The following is a 22,225-nucleotide window of genomic DNA, read 5'->3' on the forward strand; positions in this document are numbered from 1 at the left end:
GAGATAACTTGGTTGGGATGGGATTCCAGGTTTATAACTGTTTACTATTTATGTCACCTCCCTCCACTGAATTGAAAAATAATACTCAAGACAAAGAATTATTGCGCTGAATCAAAATAGTTAAACACTTTTCTTAAGTTCTTTCAGAAGTTTAACAGGTATCAAATAATAACACTAGGTTTTTTGTAGTCTTATTCATAGACGGAAAGAACCACAGTTTCAACTACCAAGATATTCACGAACTTCCTTAATAAAGCTTAATTCTCCATGATTAATGAACGGGTCTTTAAATTATCAGCAAAAATGTTAATCTTCTCAGAATTGCTTGTGGCTCAGAAGGCTTTAGATTTTACTATAGGGGACAGAGAAATTATAGTTCATTGTAACCTATTGTTATTTTCATTAAAGAGAAGCTTGTAGCTCCACGTGGTTGTAATTGGGAGATTAGGTTTTATAACATGCATTGTGACATTTTAAGTGTCCGGATATTCAATTAAAATTTGTCCTGTCCAGTAAGGTTGGTTTCTAGAGGCTTTCTAAAGCTATCTCATCAGTTATATATTCTATAGTTAATGCAAGTGATACTTTAGCTCGATAATTAACAAGTTAACTCTCAAGAGGCGTTCAAACAATGAAACATTTATCCGTTTAATCCTATTCTTCTGTAACTTTCAGGGATTGTATTGAGGTTTACATTTTCGCGCAGGTGCTAATATAAACTATTCCAGTCCATATTATTACAGAACGTGAGATGAATTTATGTTTACATTACCAAAAACTAACGGTTATATTAACCCGTAAATGGTAATACGGCAGGTCAATGCAGGCCTTAATTATAAGATAATTTTGTGAACCGAACCTTTGTCGATAAAGAAGTTAAGAAAAGTTTGGTCCTTGTCATTGCCCGGTGCCTAATAGGGTGGTTCACTAGTAGATACTAATGAAAATTCTAGTTTCTCTATGGAATACATAGACGTACTGGATTGTATAGTTTCAAGTCCCATGTATGGTGTTTGTTATCGTCGTCTTATAATACCACAAAACGACCCACAAAAAACCTAAAAATATCATTAAATTGTCCTTAGGTAATGTCATGAGGATGTGAACAGTCTAGAGGGAAAGACAGCCAAAGAGCAAGGCCAGTTTTCTATTTCTGTACCAAGTTTAGCTTCAATCGATTTAAGATTACAGTAGATATTGTTTTCACAAGGCTGAGTTATATTGCATAATCCCATTCATACATTACCTATACAATATACATTTTCGGATTATGGTTTTAGGTTCAGGAAGCTATTATCAGTAAAAATATTCAAAATATCTTGAAATTCCGATATGACAATAATTAATTTCTATGAAATTCATCTAAACAATGTTTGAAGAATTTGTTCAGAATCCCTACTGCGTAAATAGAGATATGTTATTAACATCATATTTTGCCTTTTTCTGAATGTGAAGGATAGGGAATCTAGTAGAGCAATTTTAAAAGAGTTTCTTAACAATGACTGTGCCATGTATGATCCAATGTTGGTATGTGACAAGTGCTCAGTGCTCATCCTAACTTAATTAGGATTTTATAGAAACTGAATCAAAATGCCATAAGTGGTGTCCAAATGTTTTACTCATAAACTAATTTATCTCATTAAAAAACTAAAATCATGTTGTATATTCAACATTTTAGCCATATCTATGCTAAACTCCCCTTTAGACTATTATGGCTGTATAAATTGAATTGAAATAAAATGTTAAGGAAATCAAAGTCATTAAAATTTAATTATTTTTAATTCTCAAAGTTTACAAAAGTCTGATTTAAATACTTTGCTACTAGTCTAATAGTAAAGATCACAGTACTTTTAGCGGTGTATTTTAAATTGCAATGGAAAGCCTTGTTCTAACTCTATTTCTGTAGTTCTCTTTGGAGTTCTTCGAACCAGAGGGAGAGTCCCAGGGCTGAAGTTCAGCACTTCCAAAGATGACGTAAATGGCATTGCCCAGGAGAGAAACCATAGCAGTGATCGCAAATACCAGATGCCACTGGTCACTTGATGTCTGAAAACATAGAGCTAAGTATTATATACATGGAATCATTAGTATAGAGAAAGTTAGATGAAAATACTGTTATTAGAAATCATGTGCATACTTAATTGACTCGCTCAATTTCAATTATATTTAATTTGAACTTTAAGGGGACTGTTACCGCCTATCTTAGTCCATATAAACTTAATGCAGGTTTCTAAAATAATGAGTCATGATAGAGCTTTGATTTTTGTTTGTCTTTTAAAGCACACCTTTTTATAGTTCATGACCAACCAAAATAACAATTTATCATCTTTTAGTATTAAAAAACTAATTTTAAAAAATTCACCTTTTTAAAACTAAAGAAATCACAAAAAATATTTTATTTCTAAGATAATACTTTTTATTTTGTAAAACCCTTTGGTCACGACCTAGATTATAGTACAAAGTACAAGTGGTAAAAGTTTGAGAGGTCTAAGTTCATAAATGGCTGAGAACACTTGCATCTAAATAGAAAAAAAACAACTTACGGGAATCGAAGAAAATGTCTTTAACTACAATAGCCTAGTAGTTTCCTGAGCTGTAGGATGGATTATCTGGGTCTTCATTTTGTGTAAACATGTCTTCAAGGCGTTTTCTTTTCAAAGCTCTCTTATTCCTTATTTTCTTATCTAGTTCTTGAACTTTCTTGTCCGCTTCCTTCACTCGCACTATTTCTAGGCGCTGCATCGCTTTTACAAAATTGTTCCCTGGACGTAGGTTTAATGTTTCCAAAACTTGTAATTTACTAGAAAAGCCGTCATTAAAGCTACAAACTGCAGAGTAAACACCAAATTTAAGGGTAGGCAGAGTTACAAAAGTTCTTTTTGGTATTAGGGACCAAATGACACTATTCAATGATTTTGGTTTTGAGTTTTCCCTTTCAAACAACGCTCCAACAGTTTGGTTTCTGAAAGGTCTTTGAATATGGGTTTTATAAAACTCATAACACAATCAGGGATGTGAAAATGTTTATCATGGTCATACATTTCATTGGTAAGTAAACTCAGGTTATATTTACACCATGTCTCATTGTCTTTAGGGCATAGCTGATGGGTAGGTTTATCATTTGATGACATCATGTGAAAGTACACTGCCCATATTGTCTTTTTCATCTCTCCAACACTCTGCACATTTCGCCTTATGGCCAGGCCATAATCAGGTCTGCAGTTTTTTAATATTAGGCTCACTTAGCCTACACTGCCCACCTAATCCCTTACCATCCTCAAGTTTTACTTTACCCGAGACAGATTTTAATTTTAATAGCCGCTTTCCCATCCTCTTTTGACAGTAGTAACAATAATAGTAACCTGAAATAAAGCTGCTAGACAGTATAGCCAACATAAAAAGTTAAATACAGCAAAACAATGATGCGGGGTGAAATATATGAAAGTGTTAGTTAGTGGAACATGACTGATGTTCAGTTAGTGTCGAAAAATGACATGCAAGGGTTTCAATAATATTTTTTTACCAACTTATAGTAATCATAGGAAAAAACAAATTACTGCAATGAAATCAGTACATTCCAAAGAAAAATAAGGAAAAATAAAAAATTATTATTTTATTTATTTTTTGGGTAACAGTCCCCTTAAGTGTGAAATTTAAAAAAAATAACTGGACTGTCTTATTTTTAATACATTTTATAAACATTCAGTTTAAAACCATCAATAGATTTGTTTATTTCATATTTTAAGTGAGTGATAACAGCTGCAGGCTCTGCACAGGTTCTAATGAGCATGGACAAAGAAATGTTCTGAACAATCCTGTCTAGTTATTAATAGTTTTTTTGTTTAATTTTAAAACGTAAAATTTGTAGTACCGTACTTGATTTCAGTATTTAATATTGTGTTTTACATCTAAGTAAATGTTTTATTTTAATTTTATTTCTGACTAAGTGTAGAAAATATTTTTAAATTTTATTTTTATCTTAGAAAAAATTGACAATTTTAGTTTTCTATTACTTTGCTTTTTTTGTGTTTCCAAGTGGCCACCAAAAGGAAATAGTTTTAAACTTTATGTTTTGGTAGTAAATTTTAATTTGGAAACTTTGTGATTTGTAAGCTTTTTTATTTTCAAGAATTTAACATGGTACATTAAGTAAGATCGCTATTACTTTTATTTTAAAATCAGTATTAAACAAACAATGATGAGCTAAATATTAAAAGTACTTAAAGACCGAGAAAAGAATGAGTTTTTAAGAGTATTTCTTAAGTTTAAATATAGATTCTCTTAAACACAATGTGATTACTTGAAACTTATGATTTTTGCGACAAAGAATTACAGGATGGTCTTTTAAACAACAATCTGCCAATACTAATAATATCACTGGGGAGAAATGTTTAGGAACTATATTTTAAATAAAATGTGTCATAAACAAAAAATATGTTTATATTTTTATACTGATTGTTATGTGAAAGGAACACTGTTTATAACCATCACTTTTCGTGTTATATAGTGATCCACTATCACTTGTGCGGTTGTGACCCGTGTTTGTGCTCGTGACTTATGTGTAGTGACAACGCCTGGGTTAATTTTCTCCTGTCTGGATTTCAAGCTGTTGTCAGGTATGATAATTTTTTATTTTTTAGCGGCAATCCATTGCCTTACATTGTAGGTTTTAAGTACTTTTTTAAGTACAAAATATGTTATACCTGACGAAGAGAGTAGAATTCAATCCTCCATAAGTAGTGTTATATATTTAGTGATATACTTGTATAAACATGCCAAATATCCAAAATCTTATCCTTTCAAAGCTTCCGTCGTCAATAATGAAAACTCATTTTCTGTCTCTAAACATTGTTTCTAAACATTAAAGTAAGAACACGGAATATTGGTTCTAAACAGGTTTTGCTACAAGTGTAAATATGGCTTAGTAAAATACTCGTAGATTAACAAAACTGTATTTTAATAAATGATAAAAAAACACGTATAATGTAGTGTGAAAATGTTCAGGACAATACTGGGGAAGGACATTTTATGTAAGAGTTATTATCAATAGTAAAATTAAGAATAATACTTACAGGATCAGAAACAACCCAGCCGACACTGAGAGGGCCGATGATAGTGCTGACGTTTTCCAGACCATTACAAAGACCCATCAGCACGCCAGCAAAATTGGGACTGAGATCCAGGTGGTTGATGTTGAATCCGCTGAACATGAAGGCCATGAAAGTCACCGCTACCGTAATGAGTGTCATGGCTGCCACCGCATTATTTTCCACCAGACATAGGGACAAGACCATCACAGCTCCGCCGCCCAGACCTTAAACAACAGAAGTGGGGTGAGGCTTTTTGAGGTTATGTAAGAGAAAATCACCCACATCAAAACAATACTCTATACAAGACTGAGGAAGATGAAGGATTAGTATATCAATATCAAATTAATGCATGGCTACAAATCACGAACAATATGTATAATGCCATTATAAGATTATATTAGAAGAAATATCCACTTTGACCTTAGTATAATCTGTGGGTAACATTATCAGTACCCAGTACCCATCCTGTAGCTATCAAGGGAGAATGATCGTACATACAATGTTAACAATGAAACAGTGCATACTCTGAACGTCAAGTAGCCCAGGGTCTCTTCGATAAATTGGCTCTAGCTATGCCCATGGGTGCAAGAGGTGCAAACAAGGTGCAACTGTGGAATAAGAGTGCAAGCAGTTGGCTGAACCAGAGCTATAATTTTATATGAAAATCTTGTACATTATTCATAACTCTAAGTACAACAAAGTGTGTTCGTCAAGACGAAGATACATGTCACTCTCTGACCAATATTATTCATAGATGTGTGAGTGCCTTTCCAACGTAGCTTAACATTTTCGATTGAGAACCCCTCTGTTTATCAGCCATGGGATTGAGAAATTTGTTATGATATTTTCAAATCACGACATCTTGTCTTTTGTTTATGACGCATCTGTTTATTAGGTACTCTCATAATACAAATATTATTTAATGTATCTGAATCAGGTATGTAACATGAAACTTAAAGACTCGTGTATTTACACATGATCTACATTTTTAAGTAGCAGTGTGGCACTCTGATTCGTGATTAAAAGTGAAGACAATATAACAAGCCTTGTTCTTTCTACATTGCAAACGTGCACCTATATGCTTATGGACATTGGGTACATTTTGATTGGATGATTATGATGGAAAGAGGACGTGAATGTCTCTCAGGCCAATAACACGTTCTGATCTAGCTGACACAATGATATTACCTTGGCTTTTCCCATTGTAATATCCAGAACTACATTATCTAGCAAAAGATTTAGCACTGTTTACTGTTTCAGTTCTTTTATTGGTCTTTAAATTATATTACAATGGTTCTTCCCAGAGCAAATCATGATAGTCATTACTAGTAGTTCTACTGTGATCAGAATCAGCTACAGGATATATGCACATAATACTTGAGGTAGGATGATTTGCATTCACATCCCAGCCTACATACTTCTGTACTTGTCATACCTCATCCACTGCAACATTTCTGTTTGATAAATGTCTCAACAAAGCCTGAATGCTGACCTTCCTCTCTGAGAGCTACACTGGCATGGTACTCACTAAATGGCTCTATACATGTTGGAAACTGTGCACGAACTTTCTTCTTCAACAGATCTGCTGGGACATGAGACTACACTTCATGTTAGCCGAAAAGTGAACTGACATAATATTAGGGACTTGAGAACCCACACAGAATTAACATTTTTGCACCAATTTTGTAAATAAGTCTGTTGCCCTCTTGTTTTCTTATGAAAATTGGCGAAATGAATTATCTTTAAATGCGTTTGGCTTTTTTGAATGGCTTAGGTATTTGTATTTGTTAGACAATTCGTACTTACAAAGAACTGTTTAACTCATCAAAATAAAACTGTATATTAATGTTTTTTTTCCTACGAATTATTAAATTTTCTCCTATGCATACAGATATGGATCACTGTCTCCATAAGAATCCTGAAATACTTTTTGCTTCTAACAAAGCAACAGTAGAGGCTCCTGAATAGAACCCAGAGAAACATACAATCCATGGACCCAAGTAAAATGTTTGATGAGGATTGTTGTAAGAATGAATACTATCTTACTTTTAAAGGATCAATTAAAATGTCTTTATTTTGAATTAAATTTATTTACAATAAAACGTTAACAGAATCTCTGGGTTTTTTTTTAGAAACTGTTACATTTGTGTCATTTGCATAAAGATAGATAGGACTAGGGTAGATCTCTGAGAAAACAATGTTCCACCTTTTGTAGATCCAGTTAAATATTCACAAACATAAAGGTACTATAAATACAAAATACACATTAGAAGGATAGATACTGAACCCAAACATTGTGAAAACCTTAAATAATCCCAAAACATTGCTAACACTAAACACTGATCGTCTTTGCAGAAACGAAACCATATGGTTGTTACTCACAACATGATGTGTAGAGTTTACGGATGACTACAGTGGATAAGATGTTTCGCTCCTCCAACAAATCGGCCAGCCAACAAACTGGGAACGAGCAGATCCACAGACTCAGGTATGGCAAAGCTGATAGTAGCCCATTCTGAGTGTACATCACAAATACAGGTGAAGTATATAATCATTGTACAGAATAATACTCATGTTGTTGCATGATGAACATTACTTACATATTAAAGCTGTACTGATGAGTTTAGAGGAATCATGAATTGAAAACATCATAATTGAAATTTCATAGAAATCTTACTGTCTAATAATTTTGTGCTAACATTTCAGGATTCTCTGAGCAATAAGTTAAATAAGTTTGAAAATGTGAGTTACTTTGCTGAAAAATAAAAAATAAGAATTAGAATATTTCACAGCTCAAACTGGTATATGGATTCTTTTTTCAATAATACGAATAATTTTAAATTAGTAACTGTACAAAGTGTATTCCTGATGCATCCTTATAATTGAGTGTATAATGTTTAGTTTCTTACCAAGCAATGTCTAAAATTAGCACTAGACTCCTGTTGGATGGAATTTTCAATTTTATATGATATAAGACGGGTTATACAAAAAACTTTGTTCTCTTAGGACAAGAAGCTTATAAATTGCACTTAGTCATGTAAGAACTTTAGCGCTGCTTCCGGAGTGACAGGATATTCAGGATGGGTTAGGGGGTAGGGTTTCTATCAAGATCGATGAGGAATAATTAGGGCACTAATCTGTCATGTCCCCCCGGAAGAAGGGGAGGTCAGCTCTGAAACAGCCTTTCCAGTCAAAGCAAGCAGGGGGTGGCACACCCTTGTTGAGGCTAGCTAGAACCTCTGATAGTGAGGGAACGAACCCCATCAAACTCTAACATTCATCTCCCGCAGTAGACTAGACCTAACGAACCACCCTTGCACCCCAGAATCTCGACATTTGAGGTTAGTGATGTGCCATTCCTGGACTTCCATAGGGTTGCCCAGATTTAAGTGACACATCGGTTTTTGCTGTGGTGGTAGGTTAATCTGGAAGGTATAAACCAGAAAGTGATCCCTGCTGGGTTATACATACAAAAGACTTACAACATATTTATTTGAAATGCCATTCTATTTGAAGAAATGCAAGATTAAGATAGTTTATTTTAAATTTTTAACATAAAACTAGTCTGCGATCACAATATGGACATGTTTACAACAATAAAGAAAGGAATCCAAGGTTTGTTACCTCCTTGATATTGAAGCCCAGTACAGAATTGATGTAAGCCGGAATCTGGGTGAGAATAATGGCAAATCCCCAACCGTTCCCAATGGCTACTCCTATGAGTGACCATACAGGTACAGACGTAAATATAGCCTTCCAGGGTGTTGGGTATGTCTGGACATAGAAGGTTGTACGGTCAGTTTTAACACAATGTATTTCAAATTAAATTAAGGGGATAAAATATTTTTTTAATATGAGGTTTATCTGAAAAGTATCGAACCTCTCTTTTCCGGCTAATTATTATCCAACTGACTGCTTCAGATAAGATATCAAATGGAGGGTGGGATCCTTCTGAGACTGCTTCTAGGAATTCGCAGAACTCCGTCCAGTCAGCAAGTCACAGCCACCTGCTTCACATGTTTATACACAGACTTTTGTCACATTCCACTATGATTAAACATATTACGCAAAGAGTTTACATAGTTTTGTAAGGTATCTGCAACTTGGTAGGCATTTCAGCCGGATATATTGTAAACATTGAATGAACATGTTTCTGCATTAAACAACAAAAACCGTTGATCTGCTGTACAGCAATTGGCTTCTCAAAATCTACAATTTCTGAAATGTTACATGAAGATTTGAAAATAAACTGTTTCTGGATTTTGGTTGTTGAAGTTCACTCTTCACTGAAATTTGGCCATATTGAATTATCTAAAGCATTATTTAATCTGAATATCACCCATAGATTCGACATTTAATGCTCTTTGTGTCACAGAGATTATCGCTGAAGCAAAATGGTAAAGTGTCTGCTAAGTCTTTGCTTAGGACTTCAGCGATAGTGAAATGCATCGATAGTGCATGTAGTTTGCCACTACAATGCCACATGGAACAAAGCACAGGGAAATGCCTGGCAGCAGTCTCAGAAAGGTCCTTCCTCCACCACCGTATCAGGTGTCAGGTGGTCCGTCTCGTAAAGAGAGGTCCAATACTTTACGGACTAACTTTGTGTAGTATCATTTTATTTTATGAGATTTGTTCAAAAAGTATAATAATGTACCAAAAATATTTTTCAAAAGTACCGGTCTAACAATGAGCCTGACCTCTGATTGAGCAAAGTTGGCGTGGTCCTCATTGATGTAATCTCGCTCACGAGGGTCGATGGTGGGGTGAGTATCAGGACTATCTGCTCCCAACTGCCACCAGAGAGCAGCCCACAGCAGGTTTAGTGATCCGGAGACATAGAACACACTTGGCCAGCCACCACTGCTACTGGCTAACATACCTGCACTTGCCAGAGACACTACTGCCCCAATAGTAGCTCCTGCAGCAACAATCATGTATACAAGTAACAACAGAGCTTCCACTTACTTTTACACTTAACTTAAAGAAACAAATGTTCAGGCAAACCTTTTCTTTTTTAGGGGTCCTTTTCTATATCAATGGCATTTTAATTGAGAATAATAAACCTTTATAAGAAAAAAAGTCCAAACTCAGATGCAAGTTTTTATTAATCTCTCTAGGAATGAATGACCTCTCAGTCTTAAATCTGTAGGTATTTCTTTGAAAAGCATAGTGTAATAAAATTAATGTTTATGTTATTATGGTTATTTCTGAAGGATCAACTCAAATTTATAATTTATAGTTTTTTTTATAAGTGGATATATAGTTTTTATCACCATTAAACTATATCTCTCTTTGCCTCTTAGACCAATTTAAATTCTTCTCTGATTATACTCTTCATAATCATCACAGTTACTTTCATATATGTGAATATCTTAACTTTTATTTAAACAATACCTACATATTTTAAGTAATATTTATATAGTTTTGTAATTTAATTTTAAATTTAGAATTGTTTTATATTGTTGCCAATATTGCTATTCAGCAATTTCTTTAATACATTTTGAGTTAACTTTTAAATGATACTTGTTTACTTATTTTTACTACATACATTTCAAAAGTAAAAAAGTCGTCCTACCGTTCAGGAAAAATCCAACAAAGCGATTCCTCTCGTGTATTGGTACCCATTTGGACGTGAGGGTGTAACCAAGTGGAACATAAAATCCCTGTGAAACGTAAGTGATTAAACATCGAAGATAATTACGAACGTTAAAAATACTAACTAGAATAAATCCTTGATATCATACCTGACTGATGCCTTGGAAGAAGCGTATGACACAGACAAGGAACCATCCTCCATGGATGGCCGCCGTGGGAGTGAGGAGTGCCAGCAGCGCACAAGAGATATTAGAGATCAACAGTAGCTGTTTAACACTAAACATCTGCCCTAGCTGACCTGCTGGTAACTGAATCACCAAGTAGCCCCAGAAGAAGGAACTGAGTATTTTACTCCTTGTCTTAAGGTCCCAATCCAGCTCCTGAACACAGTATGGGCATTAACGGAAAATAACAAGTATCGGGAAAGGTGGAGGCATTGCACATCTAGATCTTTACAAAAGGTGTGTAAAAGAAGTGAGGTAGTAAAATTATTTTGTTACAAAAGAATTTGGAAACCAAGGAGTTCCAAGTTTTGCAGTTTAAGGATTTATTATGCAATTACAGGAGAGCAAGAATGAGTTGGATAATGACAGGGACCTGTTTGGACCATTTATGTTTATGAAGATTCTTGGAGCATTGGAAATATTTTAATTTAATACCACTAGTGAATAAATTACAACACGTATTCCAATGATCAATTTAATTTTGCAACTTCACAAGTGAATTATGAATCCTGATTCTGAAAGGCCTTGCAAAATTAATTTAATTATTGGAATATGAGTTGTAATTAACTAGTGGTATTAAATCTATGTTTATGTTGAAAAATAAGTGACAAAAATCAATAAACTAGGATGTTGTTTTCATTTACTTCTTTATAAATTTAATGCTCTAAAATTAAAACTGTTAACAAGTAGCTTATTACCTTTTAAGATCTAAAAAAAACTCGTTTAAAAATAAATTTTTTATATTTTTTATTTTTTTACAAAGAAATCGTAAATAATTATTTTTTTCAAAAACAACTACAAAATTTTTGTATTTGACTTTTTATGTACAATAGATATCTTGAAACTGTAATTTGCGGTAATTGTTGTATTTTTATAAAGTTTTAAATTACAAATAAAGTTTTTTTAACTACATGTGTGGATTGTTGCAACAAAGACTGATTTTACTAATAAATTATGAATATTTACAACACATCCTACAGTTAGAAGCTAAAGTTTTTCAGGAGGAAATCATTATTCCTATCAGTGGGATGCTCATATAAGGAAAATTTTTATCTCCTACAAACTAAAAATATTGCAGCTAATCAAACAAAACTAATTAATATTCTAAGTTCCTTTACCTATAGATCAGACTCAAACTTTTCCATATATGTTATTAAAAGATGGCAGAAGAGTGGCCTTGAATGCCTCCTTAGATTTCAAAAAAATGCCTCTCAAACAGAAATCTTTTTCATGTGCAAAAAATGTACTGCTACTTTTAAACTTCTGGAATTTCATAATCTAATTTTCTAAATAAATAGAGAACAGTAACAATTTATCGAACGAAATAGAATATCTTTATTATATAAAATTATTAAATAAAACCGACATACCTGAAAATCGAGGTTTGCATTCTTTTTGTTTGTCATAGCAACAATGGCTACTGATAAATTGAGTCGCAAACTGAAGGCCATGAACATTAGAAAGAACAGCATGTACCCCTGTATGTACCTTTTTTTGAACCAACCTTCCACTGGAATAAAAGTATTATTAATAAATTGAAACAGTTTTACAAATTAGTTAGTCATTAAATACTTTTTAAATTAGTCATCTTTTAGCGAATGATGTATGATGGTGAATGTAGTTAATGATGATCAGTGACGTAACTAGGCAAGTGCCTTTGGGGGGAGAGGGGGGGATGAATCTGATTGAACAGAACATTATATCAGAGAGTATGGAATAAATTTTAAATTTTAATATGTTAGATAGGCCTAATTCAAAGTAAAACATTTAACTGCTGCACTTTAAACAAGTTTAATTGCAGTTATATGAATATTAGTTTTATTTTTAGGGCTTTTGAGTGGATCCTGACCCCCTCAACCCCACCAATAGCTATGGCACTGATACAGTTAATGATTATGTAAACAAAACATAAAATGTTGCTGAGTTGACATGTAACAAAACTGTAGTCTTCGTCAAATTATGCCAAATGTCACTAAAAACTTAAAAATACATAATTAATATTTTTACTAAAATAGTTGTCAAATAGATGTATAAATGCAGTCAGCAATTTTATATGTTCTTACTAAAATACTTTCTTTTCCAAAATAAATAGAGTTGCATTGTTGAGTGTGCATTTTTTTTAAAGTCAATGGGCTCTACATCATGAATTTTTTAACACATAAACTGTGTTATATTCTTTGTGTGAAGTTTGTTTTTGACAATTTTTTTTAGGAGAGGCCAATCCCTGTTTGAACCTTATACTACCCATCCTCATGGGTCACTGGCCTGTGAGAGGATCTTATCAAACATAATAAGGAGGAGATACAGTACAAAGGTCAATGGTAGTGATGAAAAGTGCAACTTCAGAAAGGATTTGAATTCACGCTGTTTTAACCACGTTGCTATGGAAGGATTGTGAAAGAAACACAAAAATACTGTTACACAAAAGTATCACACAACTATTTTCAAAACACATAGAATTGAATTTAGAATGCAAAATTAACATATCAAAATGTTTTTAGAACTGAGAAGAAAAAACAAAATGAGTGTTGCTCCCTTTTGAAAGCAGTACCTTCACATAAAAGTTGATTACCACCATTTTGTCAATATCTAATTGAAAAGACTTTTTCATTACGGATATAAAATCAAAGTTCTATAGTGATTATCTTATCTAGTATTTAATAATAAATAATTTGTCACATAATGTCACAAAATCTCTCCCAATTCTTATTAAATATCACAAATGTTATTGCAAAAGACTCTGCCATTTCTAATGCAGCCAACTCAGTTTTCTAGTAGCCCTCTTTCTTTTGCAAATCTCAAAGGATTATATGTACATACTGTGTTTTTTTTTTATAAAACTTTATTACTCTCATGGTAGCATTGGAATTACAGTTTTATTATCCACTAGCAACCCTATCTCAACAGGTTCATAGAAGCATTGAGATCCCAACTATGACAATCCAGTATCGGGATGTTATAAAAATATACTGGCAACTCTTTATGTTAATCTCAATGCCGTATTTATCAGAAAATATGTCTGCCTTTATCAGAAACCCACTCTTTCTTTTCAGAAAAGAGGATTTTGGGAATAGTACATTAGCTTTTTGGTCACCATTTTGCCAGCAACCAATGAGGATCGAACCACTGGTTTTGTCATCCCTCATTTTGCTGGCTTCTTGTCAGTGTTGAAAATGCATGTACTGAATTTGAATCTTCTTCAAATTTTAAAATGAAATCTTTCAACGTTGTTTGAATTACTTATTTTATAAAACTGCAGCTTATGTTATTTTGTTAAGCATATAATACAGTTGATTTCAACCCAGCCTTCAGCAGAATCAATGGCTGCAGAGCTAAAAGATCATGACAGCTGTTTTTGACATGATTATGGGTTCTCAATTTTAAAATATGCTGTTTTAGTTTTAAAATTAAAAAAAAATAATTGTAATGAGAAATGAGAAAGTTTATTATCTTTAAACATAAAATATGCAATCGACAAAGTCATTCTATGCTAAAGCTTAAATCCCACTATTATATATTGTGTACATTAACAAACTTGTCTAGCGGGCTTAGTCAATGTTACAGGTAATAATTATTACATTCTTTCATCAACCAGGCTTAGCTCTAATTTAGCTAAAATTTAAAAATTTAACAACGATATAACAGAAAAATTTACAAAAGGATAAATTGTAATAGATAAATTATTAACAATTAAATAAATAAACAGGGGGTACTACACTAATTTTAAAATCTTAAGGTACAGGCCAAATAACTTTGTACAGAGTAAAACGCTTTATCTTTGAGCCAATGTTCTAAAACTGCCTTAAATCTTTTTAATGTTACATGCCATGCCTCTTGAGGCAGTTTATTGAACATCTTTAATTTCATAATACAATGACTACTTCTAGTTTTTTTCTAATTTTATTGGTAACATTTCTATCATATGGTTTTTCCTAGTAGGATATCTGTGAACTTCTTGTCTAACCCTGAGTGTTTGTAGATTTTCTTTAACATCAACCAAGCAACAGTAAATGTATAGGCTAGGTAGAGTCATTATCTGTAGTTCTTTAAAAAAAGGCTCACAGGACTCTCTTTCTGGGACATTTTTGAAGTGAAAACTTCTTTAGGCGCGTTGAGCGTTTTGGTAGAGGGTAAAATCCTCGGTTCGCGGTCACCGACATGCTAAAGTGGTTTCCATGGAAACGGTAATAATCTTTGGAAAATTTGTTTATTCTATTTTAGTCACTTTGTGCTATTTATGATATATTAAACGCCTAATACTAAATCTACGCAATGTAATATGCTAATGATAATAGTATATCTATAGCTATGGAGAGCCAGACTAGCGCACGCGCAGTAGCCTGTGTACACGTATACACTAATACATCGACTATTTCTGACTGTATTATGTGCGCGTTGGACGCTTTTTGGATAAGTATAATTTTGTGAGTCACGTCAACAATACGTTATAGTAGCAGTACATCTGTAATTGTAAATGTGACGCGTTGTACATTAAGTATTAGAGTGTAGAATACATAAGTAAAGTTAAATTGACCACGTGGGAAGTTCAACTTGTGTGTACTGGATTTTGTTTATATAAGTGAATTTTTAATTTGACTATTATTGTAATTATTTAATTGAAGGATTACTGTTTATTTATTGAATTTAAATTCATTGACTTCAGTATAAAAGTGAGTATGAAACATATTAATATTTTTATACAGATAAATGAATAATGAAAACAACGAATATATTTTTAAACATTGATATTAAGCGGAGACTTTAATATTAACTTCGCAGATGACAAAAATTTATCATTAATTGAAATTTTGAATGAAACATTAGGTTTGACTATGTCTAATGATCGAAAAGTCAGTACAACAAAGTATAAAACGACTATCGATGCTGTTTTTTATACGATATTTAGATAAATTTCAATCAAACATTTTTATTTCTTATTTCAGTTACCATAAACCTATTGTATCTTTTTTAGAATACAATGAAATGATTGAACGAACAGATAATCTAAGTATTGTCAAAATTAATGATGACAATGATGTAAATAATGAAAATAATGTTCAAACTTGAATTCATTGAAATTTGTGTAAATATAAATACTATGTATAATTAAGATAATTGTATATTAATTATTTTTGCAACCACTTTGTATTTATATTTTGTTCATGATTTGTTTAACCCATCATATGTAACTAATAAATAAAACATAAAAAATTTCATATAATTTGTTTTCAACCACTTTGTATTTATATTTTGTTCATGATTTGTTTAACCCATCATATGTAACTAATAAATAAAACATAAAAAATTTCATACAGTTTTAATTACTCTCAACTTAATAGTTCCGTTTTCACTTCTATCGGCAGTCCCACGACTGCTATTTTTTTTATTACCCTTAGGGCTCTCTTTTGCCATATGAAAACCTTTTGAGAACCACAGCTATTACCCCATAGTGTAATGCCATATCTAAGATGAGAATGGAAAAAGGCATAATAGGTAGTAATTAGCGTATTCGTTGTCACAGAATTCAAAAGCTTACGTAAAAGAAATGTGACTCTAGATAATTTTTTGCATAACTCTTGAATGTGTTGGTCCCAGCTCAATCTACTATCTAGGTGAAGTCCCAACAGTTTTACAGGCTTTACATCTTTATAAATATAGCGAGACAAGGAAAAAATAATTTTTTCTGTTTTGTTACTATTTACAACAAGGTTGTTTGCTTCAAACCATTCTAATGCAGTTTCTATGGCTTGTGTTTCGTCCTCAAGCAGTGTATCCAAACTTTTATTCCAGCTCAAAAGTGTAGTATCATCAGCGTATAAAACTGATGGGCAAGGTAAATTAAAAGCTATGTCATTCATTGATATGATGAATAAAAATGGTCCAAGGACAGATCCTTGGGGGACTCCTGCATTCACACCTTTAAAACTTGATTTTTCTTGGCCCTGGACCACCATTTGTTTTCTATCGTTAAGGTAAGATGCTAATAAATCAAGTTCTTTATTCTGTATTCCATATGCAAGAACAATGTAAGAACTGTCTATGAACATGTTACCTTCAAATTTAAAATTTAATGAAAACGAAACCACCACACAGTCTCTAACAATCAAGGACTTAGCCAGCGAGGGGGTCCAAGGGGTCCGGATCTCCCCAAATTTTCATTTGCATGAACTGCTGAAATAACATTCTCAACATAGAAAGAGGTCAAGAACTTTTTAAGGAATAAAATGGGGCCTTACAGTCTGTCCACTACAGAAAATATATCATTTGACTTGACTCCCCCAAAACTTTTTCCTGGCTACATTATTGCTAAAATGACTCCAGATGAATTGACATAAACCATACAGACAGACTTTGTAAAGCAAACATAGGACATAAAAGTATAAATATCACCTATAATCTAGATTAACATACCATCCTTTTCCATATGGGGAGTTTTTGACTCAGCTTCAACATCCAAGTGAGTCATCGTCAGATAAATATCATAAATTTATTTGATTCTCAGGCATTAACCTGCAAAAAAAGTGTTTTTAAATTTACAAATATTTTCATTTCCATTATTGTTGTTTTAATATAATTTTTTAATTAAAGGTGCAAGAAAACTTTTGAAACTTAATATTTTGTATTTAAATTATTATTGATGATTTTTATAAAGAGTTATACAGTTACTACTGCGTCCTTCCATAATGAATGTGTTATATAATGTAATAATATTTTCTTAATATTTATAATTTAATATAATTTATACCTAATAACTTTTTCAATATAATAATACTACTCTTGCTATAGTATACAATGTTAAGCATTATGCTATATATAAATTTGTTTTGAAAATGGATAACGCACTTTAATTATAATAATGAAGGGTTCTTAACTATTGATTAAATTTTACATTAATAATAAGGAAATAAATAAATATTTATGATGGAATATATACATAATTGATTTGTATATGTTGCACATTAATTGGATAAAAAAACTTAGATATTAGTGTGATAGGTGTATAACTATAAATATTTAACATTTCTTTATTCCAACAGTAAATTTAAATTTTTACTGTAAATTAAGATAAAATTGAAACCGTTAAACCTTATATTACTTTTTTAATGTTTAACAAGAGAATAAAAATAAAAATGTATTTGGTTTTTAAATTTTATTTGAATACATTGGATCCTAATATGAAAAAATATGCAACAGTTTTTAGAAATTTTACTTTTATTTTATATATGTACAAATTTTAGCTATGGAATTAATGGAACCTCGAAACATAATTTTTCTGACCATAAAACTTACTTTGTCATAAATTTATCTGGTGTATTAATTTATAAACTGTTTGTTATATTCATTGTAATCGAAATATACTTAAAAATTGAGATTTTGAAGGAATATTTATTAAAACAATGGTTTGAAACATATTTTGGAAATTATTAAAGATCAATTCAGCAACACTAAGAATGGGAAATTCCCCTTTATTCAAACATAAGCTTCTTTCATTAGAATATTAACAGTCAATGACCAGTTAGTAATATTCAAGGTTAGACCTTGTTAACAATGGCTAGTGAAATACACTAAACAGTTCTTGGTAACTTCACTAGTGAGTAATCTACGCTTATCACAAAGAACTCTAGGAACTATTTACTTCAGGTGAATTAGACTCACAACTTATATAAACAAACAATTTTTTTTATTTATCAAACAAGAATAATTCTTAAGATTTGAAATTATTATTTTAATTCCAGTAGTGTAATTACTTATTCGTGATATATTAAAACATTCCTTAGTTATTCTGTGTTATAACACTTATTCGCTGAGCATTAGCTGTAGCTTGATGATCCCAATACACACAACATCATTACTTGGTGACTTGATGTGTAGACTTTTATTGTTAAGTCACTGTTATGAAACCCATCTTAATGATAAAAAATGTGAATATATCATGTGGCATAATGCCTCAAAAAGATTTAATCTGTATACTTTAAACTTTGCATAAAACTTCATTTTATACATAGAGAAGAATGAGGTCTATGTTATTGCATGTCCAACCATTGGATTTGGCAGTGCGTCATTAATGCCTCTCATGTAGTAGGCAGACACAATTTTTCTTTTTTCTGCTGCGAGGATGTAAAATTTGCTTTTTTGTGTCATTGTGTCTCTGTCCACATGATATTCCAAGATTTAAATGACCTGTAATTGAAATTTGAAATTTTGCATGCAACCTCAGCGAATCCTGTTATACCTTTTTTATAAAATAGAAGAGTTTTCCAATTATAACAATAGTACCATTTTAATTTTAAATAAATAATATTTTTGATATTCAGCGCACAAAAACAAGAAAATGTTAGTCATAATGAGAGAACAGGATACCAAGGACGTAGCCAGCAAAGAGGTCTAAAGGGTCTGGACCTCCAAATTTTCAATTTTTTCAATTACTTTTTTAGTAAATGATTATTATTATTTAAATAATTCAGTATTAATGACATGTACTGCTGAAAGATCGTTCTTAACAACAAAAAACTACTCTCTTTCCACTAAGGGAAAATATCAGTTGTCTGGACCCCCCAAAACTTTTTCCGCGCTAAGTTCTTGCAGGATACTAGCTAAAAGTAAACTATAAGAAGGTTTTTCTGATCAAAATGAATGAAGTTAATCAATGAAATTGAATGACAATGGTCATGAAACCAGGGTGCAATCAAGACAGAGCTGTATTGGACAAAGGTGAGAAAAACTACTAATTTGCTTGGTTATGATATTGCAAATAGTTTTAAGATGTCCTTCTTCTTCACATAACGTAGCCATGGTGGGAAGGGTCGATCCAATGCAAATGTTGAGTTCAGCTCCATTTCATCTTTCCGCTTAATGCAGTGTCTGAAATTGACACTGTCACAGACTTGACACCTGGAATCTAGAGTCCACCTGAAGAGATTCAAAAAGATGAAGAATTTAAAAACGAACTCTTTGGATCAATTCAACATCAAAGACAACTAGACTACAAAAGAGCTCTGTCTGGTTTATCCAGGTGTAATCTAGATAAAGAGGTATTCTCATTGTCTCATCAGGTGCACAACTGTCTCATCATTTCCATAATCCTTCCTCTTTTTAACTTACTTTTTCTGTCTCACCCTTATGAGGAGTTCTGACCACCTTAGTCAAAGTGGTTGATTCCTGAGCATGGCAAAAGTATATCAAATCTTTCATTTCCTAGAATAATACCTCTATCTAATTGAGTACCAGTGAGATACAGCAGATAAGAAACCGTTCTCTGCTCTCAGGGATAGCATGTATGAAAGGGAATCAAAAAGGTGCACTCCTAAATGTTCACAAATTCTTAAATATGAAATGAATATTGAATTCTGATGTTAGATGTGTTTCTAATCAGTCTTGATTAAGGTCAATAGGTCAATGAATAGAGGCTATGGTAACATCTGATGTAATTTAGTATGCAAAGCACTGAAAAAGGCTCGGTAGTTACTTGAGTCTTTCATCAGAGTGACATGATTGAAAAGTCGACTATGCTGCAACAGTGTAATTTACGTAGCATTTTTTATGGATTATACACATTACCAGCTGGCTAAGCAATGGGTGAATTACATAAACATATACAAAATAGCTAATACGCGGATCTAATTTTTGGTAAACATTACATATTGATAACGTATCTGAAACCTAACATCCAGCAAGACTCAAACAGCACTTTTGAAATTTAGTTTGAAGTTTGAACAGTTAAATTAATATACCTTTGGAATCTTAATACTGTACAGCTCAACATTTATTGGAGGACGAAATTTTACCTTGATTTCAAAACATCATAAAGTGATCACATTGAAAAAGTCAATACTACTTTAATCTATGAATTCTCTACAAATTGTTTTTAAGAGTTCTTGTTTTAAGACCCCTCTGTTCTACTGGACTTAATTTCTAATTGCATTAAAACAATTAAAATGATTTTTTTAATTTTAGATTTTTAATAGTGTTGTCAAGTGATAAATAAAGAACAATGCTATATTAATTTCTTATAGTATTATGTAAGTGAGGTTGGATATTTTAATTTTAACATGTTAAATTTAAAAAATCCAGAGGGAATCTCTCCACTTTGGAGTATTCTAAATCCTGAAGTTCTTTGAGAATTATTTTCTCCCAAAATTTAAATTAATTTATGGAACTGGTTCAGTAAAATTGACAAGTAGACAGGTATAAATAATTATTAGCACAATAAAAATTAGTGTTTCTGAAGTGTTTTTTCTAAGAGGAATTTAAATTATATTACATTATTCAAATTAGCGTGCAGTTTTCAAAAATTCTCTGACCTCTTCAAAGTCGTAAAGTTGTGTTTGAATATTTTCTCCTCAATTTTCTTAATAAATAATGGAAATAATGATATTTATAAAATTAAAATCATTAATTAAAAATCCTATGTATGACTAAAATTTAACTTTTACTCAAGCAAATTTACTTTTAATGTTGAACAATTTTTACCAACTATTACAAATACTGTACACAGTTCTGGAGCTTCGGTGAAATATACTAGCCAATAACTCGAGGTTCAAACTCATAAATTGTCACATTAATACCATAACTTAATAAAAATTGGTACATATATAATCATCTAATTATATAGGCCTAAGCACTAGTGAGAAATTAAGACAATGTTACTTACCTTATTAAATAATACTGTAAAACTGTTCTTCATATTTGTCTTCTTGATTTAAAAACAAAATAATATATTTTAAAATAATCTGTACATTTCACTCCATGAAAGACAAAGTTATAAAATTAAAAATTTATCATAAATCAAGATTCAAATTCCTTAGAATGTTAGTCTAATACTTACTAGTGCTAAAGAGGCTGTCTAATGACTGCCTGGCTACAGGAGCAAAACAGCTGATTGAATTTTCACAGCTCGTTCTACGTTTTTAGCACCTTTGCGAATCTCGTACAGTCTACTCAGATAAAACTGGACTGCGCGTGTGGTTGAATTATTCAGTCTACTTGTTTATTAAAGACATTTTAGATATAAAATAAAGTAAGATTAAAGAAATTTAAAATTAATTAACTAAAAGATTTTAAACTATATAAGTTTTTAACAAAAGAGCAAAATATTACATGTGATAAATTGAAGATAACATTTTATTGTATGACAACTTTAGTATAACCTATCTCATAATTTTTATTTTCTACATTTTTGTTTACACAACGATTTTCACTTTGGAACTAGTAACTTTTCAAACAGTTTTTTTGCATAAGAGTGTTGTTTGAATAAATACTTAAAAGACCATATGGACAGAACAAATTCAGTGTGCAGTTGGTGAGTACCCATCC

The 22,225-nt window shown here is 31.8% G+C and overlaps 2 protein-coding genes across 2 annotated transcripts in view; one reads left to right on the forward strand and one right to left on the reverse strand.

Moving 5' to 3' along the window:
• Positions 1 to 1,760: 1,760 nt before the first annotated feature.
• On the reverse strand, positions 1,761 to 21,757 carry LOC124367837 (putative inorganic phosphate cotransporter). The gene is made up of 10 exons (XM_046824984.1): positions 21,564 to 21,757; positions 17,324 to 17,422; positions 12,283 to 12,422; positions 10,838 to 11,068; positions 10,669 to 10,756; positions 9,791 to 10,011; positions 8,715 to 8,864; positions 7,473 to 7,605; positions 5,073 to 5,314; positions 1,761 to 2,046 (listed from the first exon to the last, which is right to left on the reverse strand). Exons 2-10 carry the CDS (start codon positions 17,376 to 17,378, stop codon positions 1,864 to 1,866), a joined length of 1,443 nt encoding a protein of 480 aa, XP_046680940.1. The 5' UTR covers positions 17,379 to 17,422; positions 21,564 to 21,757; the 3' UTR covers positions 1,761 to 1,863.
• LOC124367836 (probable cytochrome P450 304a1) overlaps positions 5,308 to 22,225 on the forward strand; it is a 51,944-nt gene continuing 35,026 nt past the window's right edge. The window contains exon 1 of the mRNA XM_046824981.1: positions 5,308 to 7,578. The gene's annotated coding sequence lies outside the window, so the exon portion shown is untranslated. The remainder of the gene's footprint in view (positions 7,579 to 22,225) is intronic.

The sequence above is a fragment of the Homalodisca vitripennis genome, chromosome 8 (assembly GCF_021130785.1).
Source record: "Homalodisca vitripennis isolate AUS2020 chromosome 8, UT_GWSS_2.1, whole genome shotgun sequence".
NCBI lineage: Eukaryota > Metazoa > Arthropoda > Insecta > Hemiptera > Cicadellidae > Homalodisca > Homalodisca vitripennis.

Excerpts from the sequence above, each read along its gene's own strand:
- LOC124367837 (XM_046824984.1), bottom strand. The coding sequence starts at position 17,378 with ATGACTCACTTGGATGTTGAAGCTGAGTCAAAAACTCCCCATATGGAA. Across the intron at positions 12,423-17,323 it reads TCCCCATATGGAAAAGGATG|TGGAAGGTTGGTTCAAAAAA; the intron begins GTATGTTAATCT and ends CTTTTATTCCAG. Across the intron at positions 10,757-10,837 it reads TCTTCCAAGGCATCAGTCAG|GGATTTTATGTTCCACTTGG; the intron begins GTATGATATCAA and ends TACGTTTCACAG.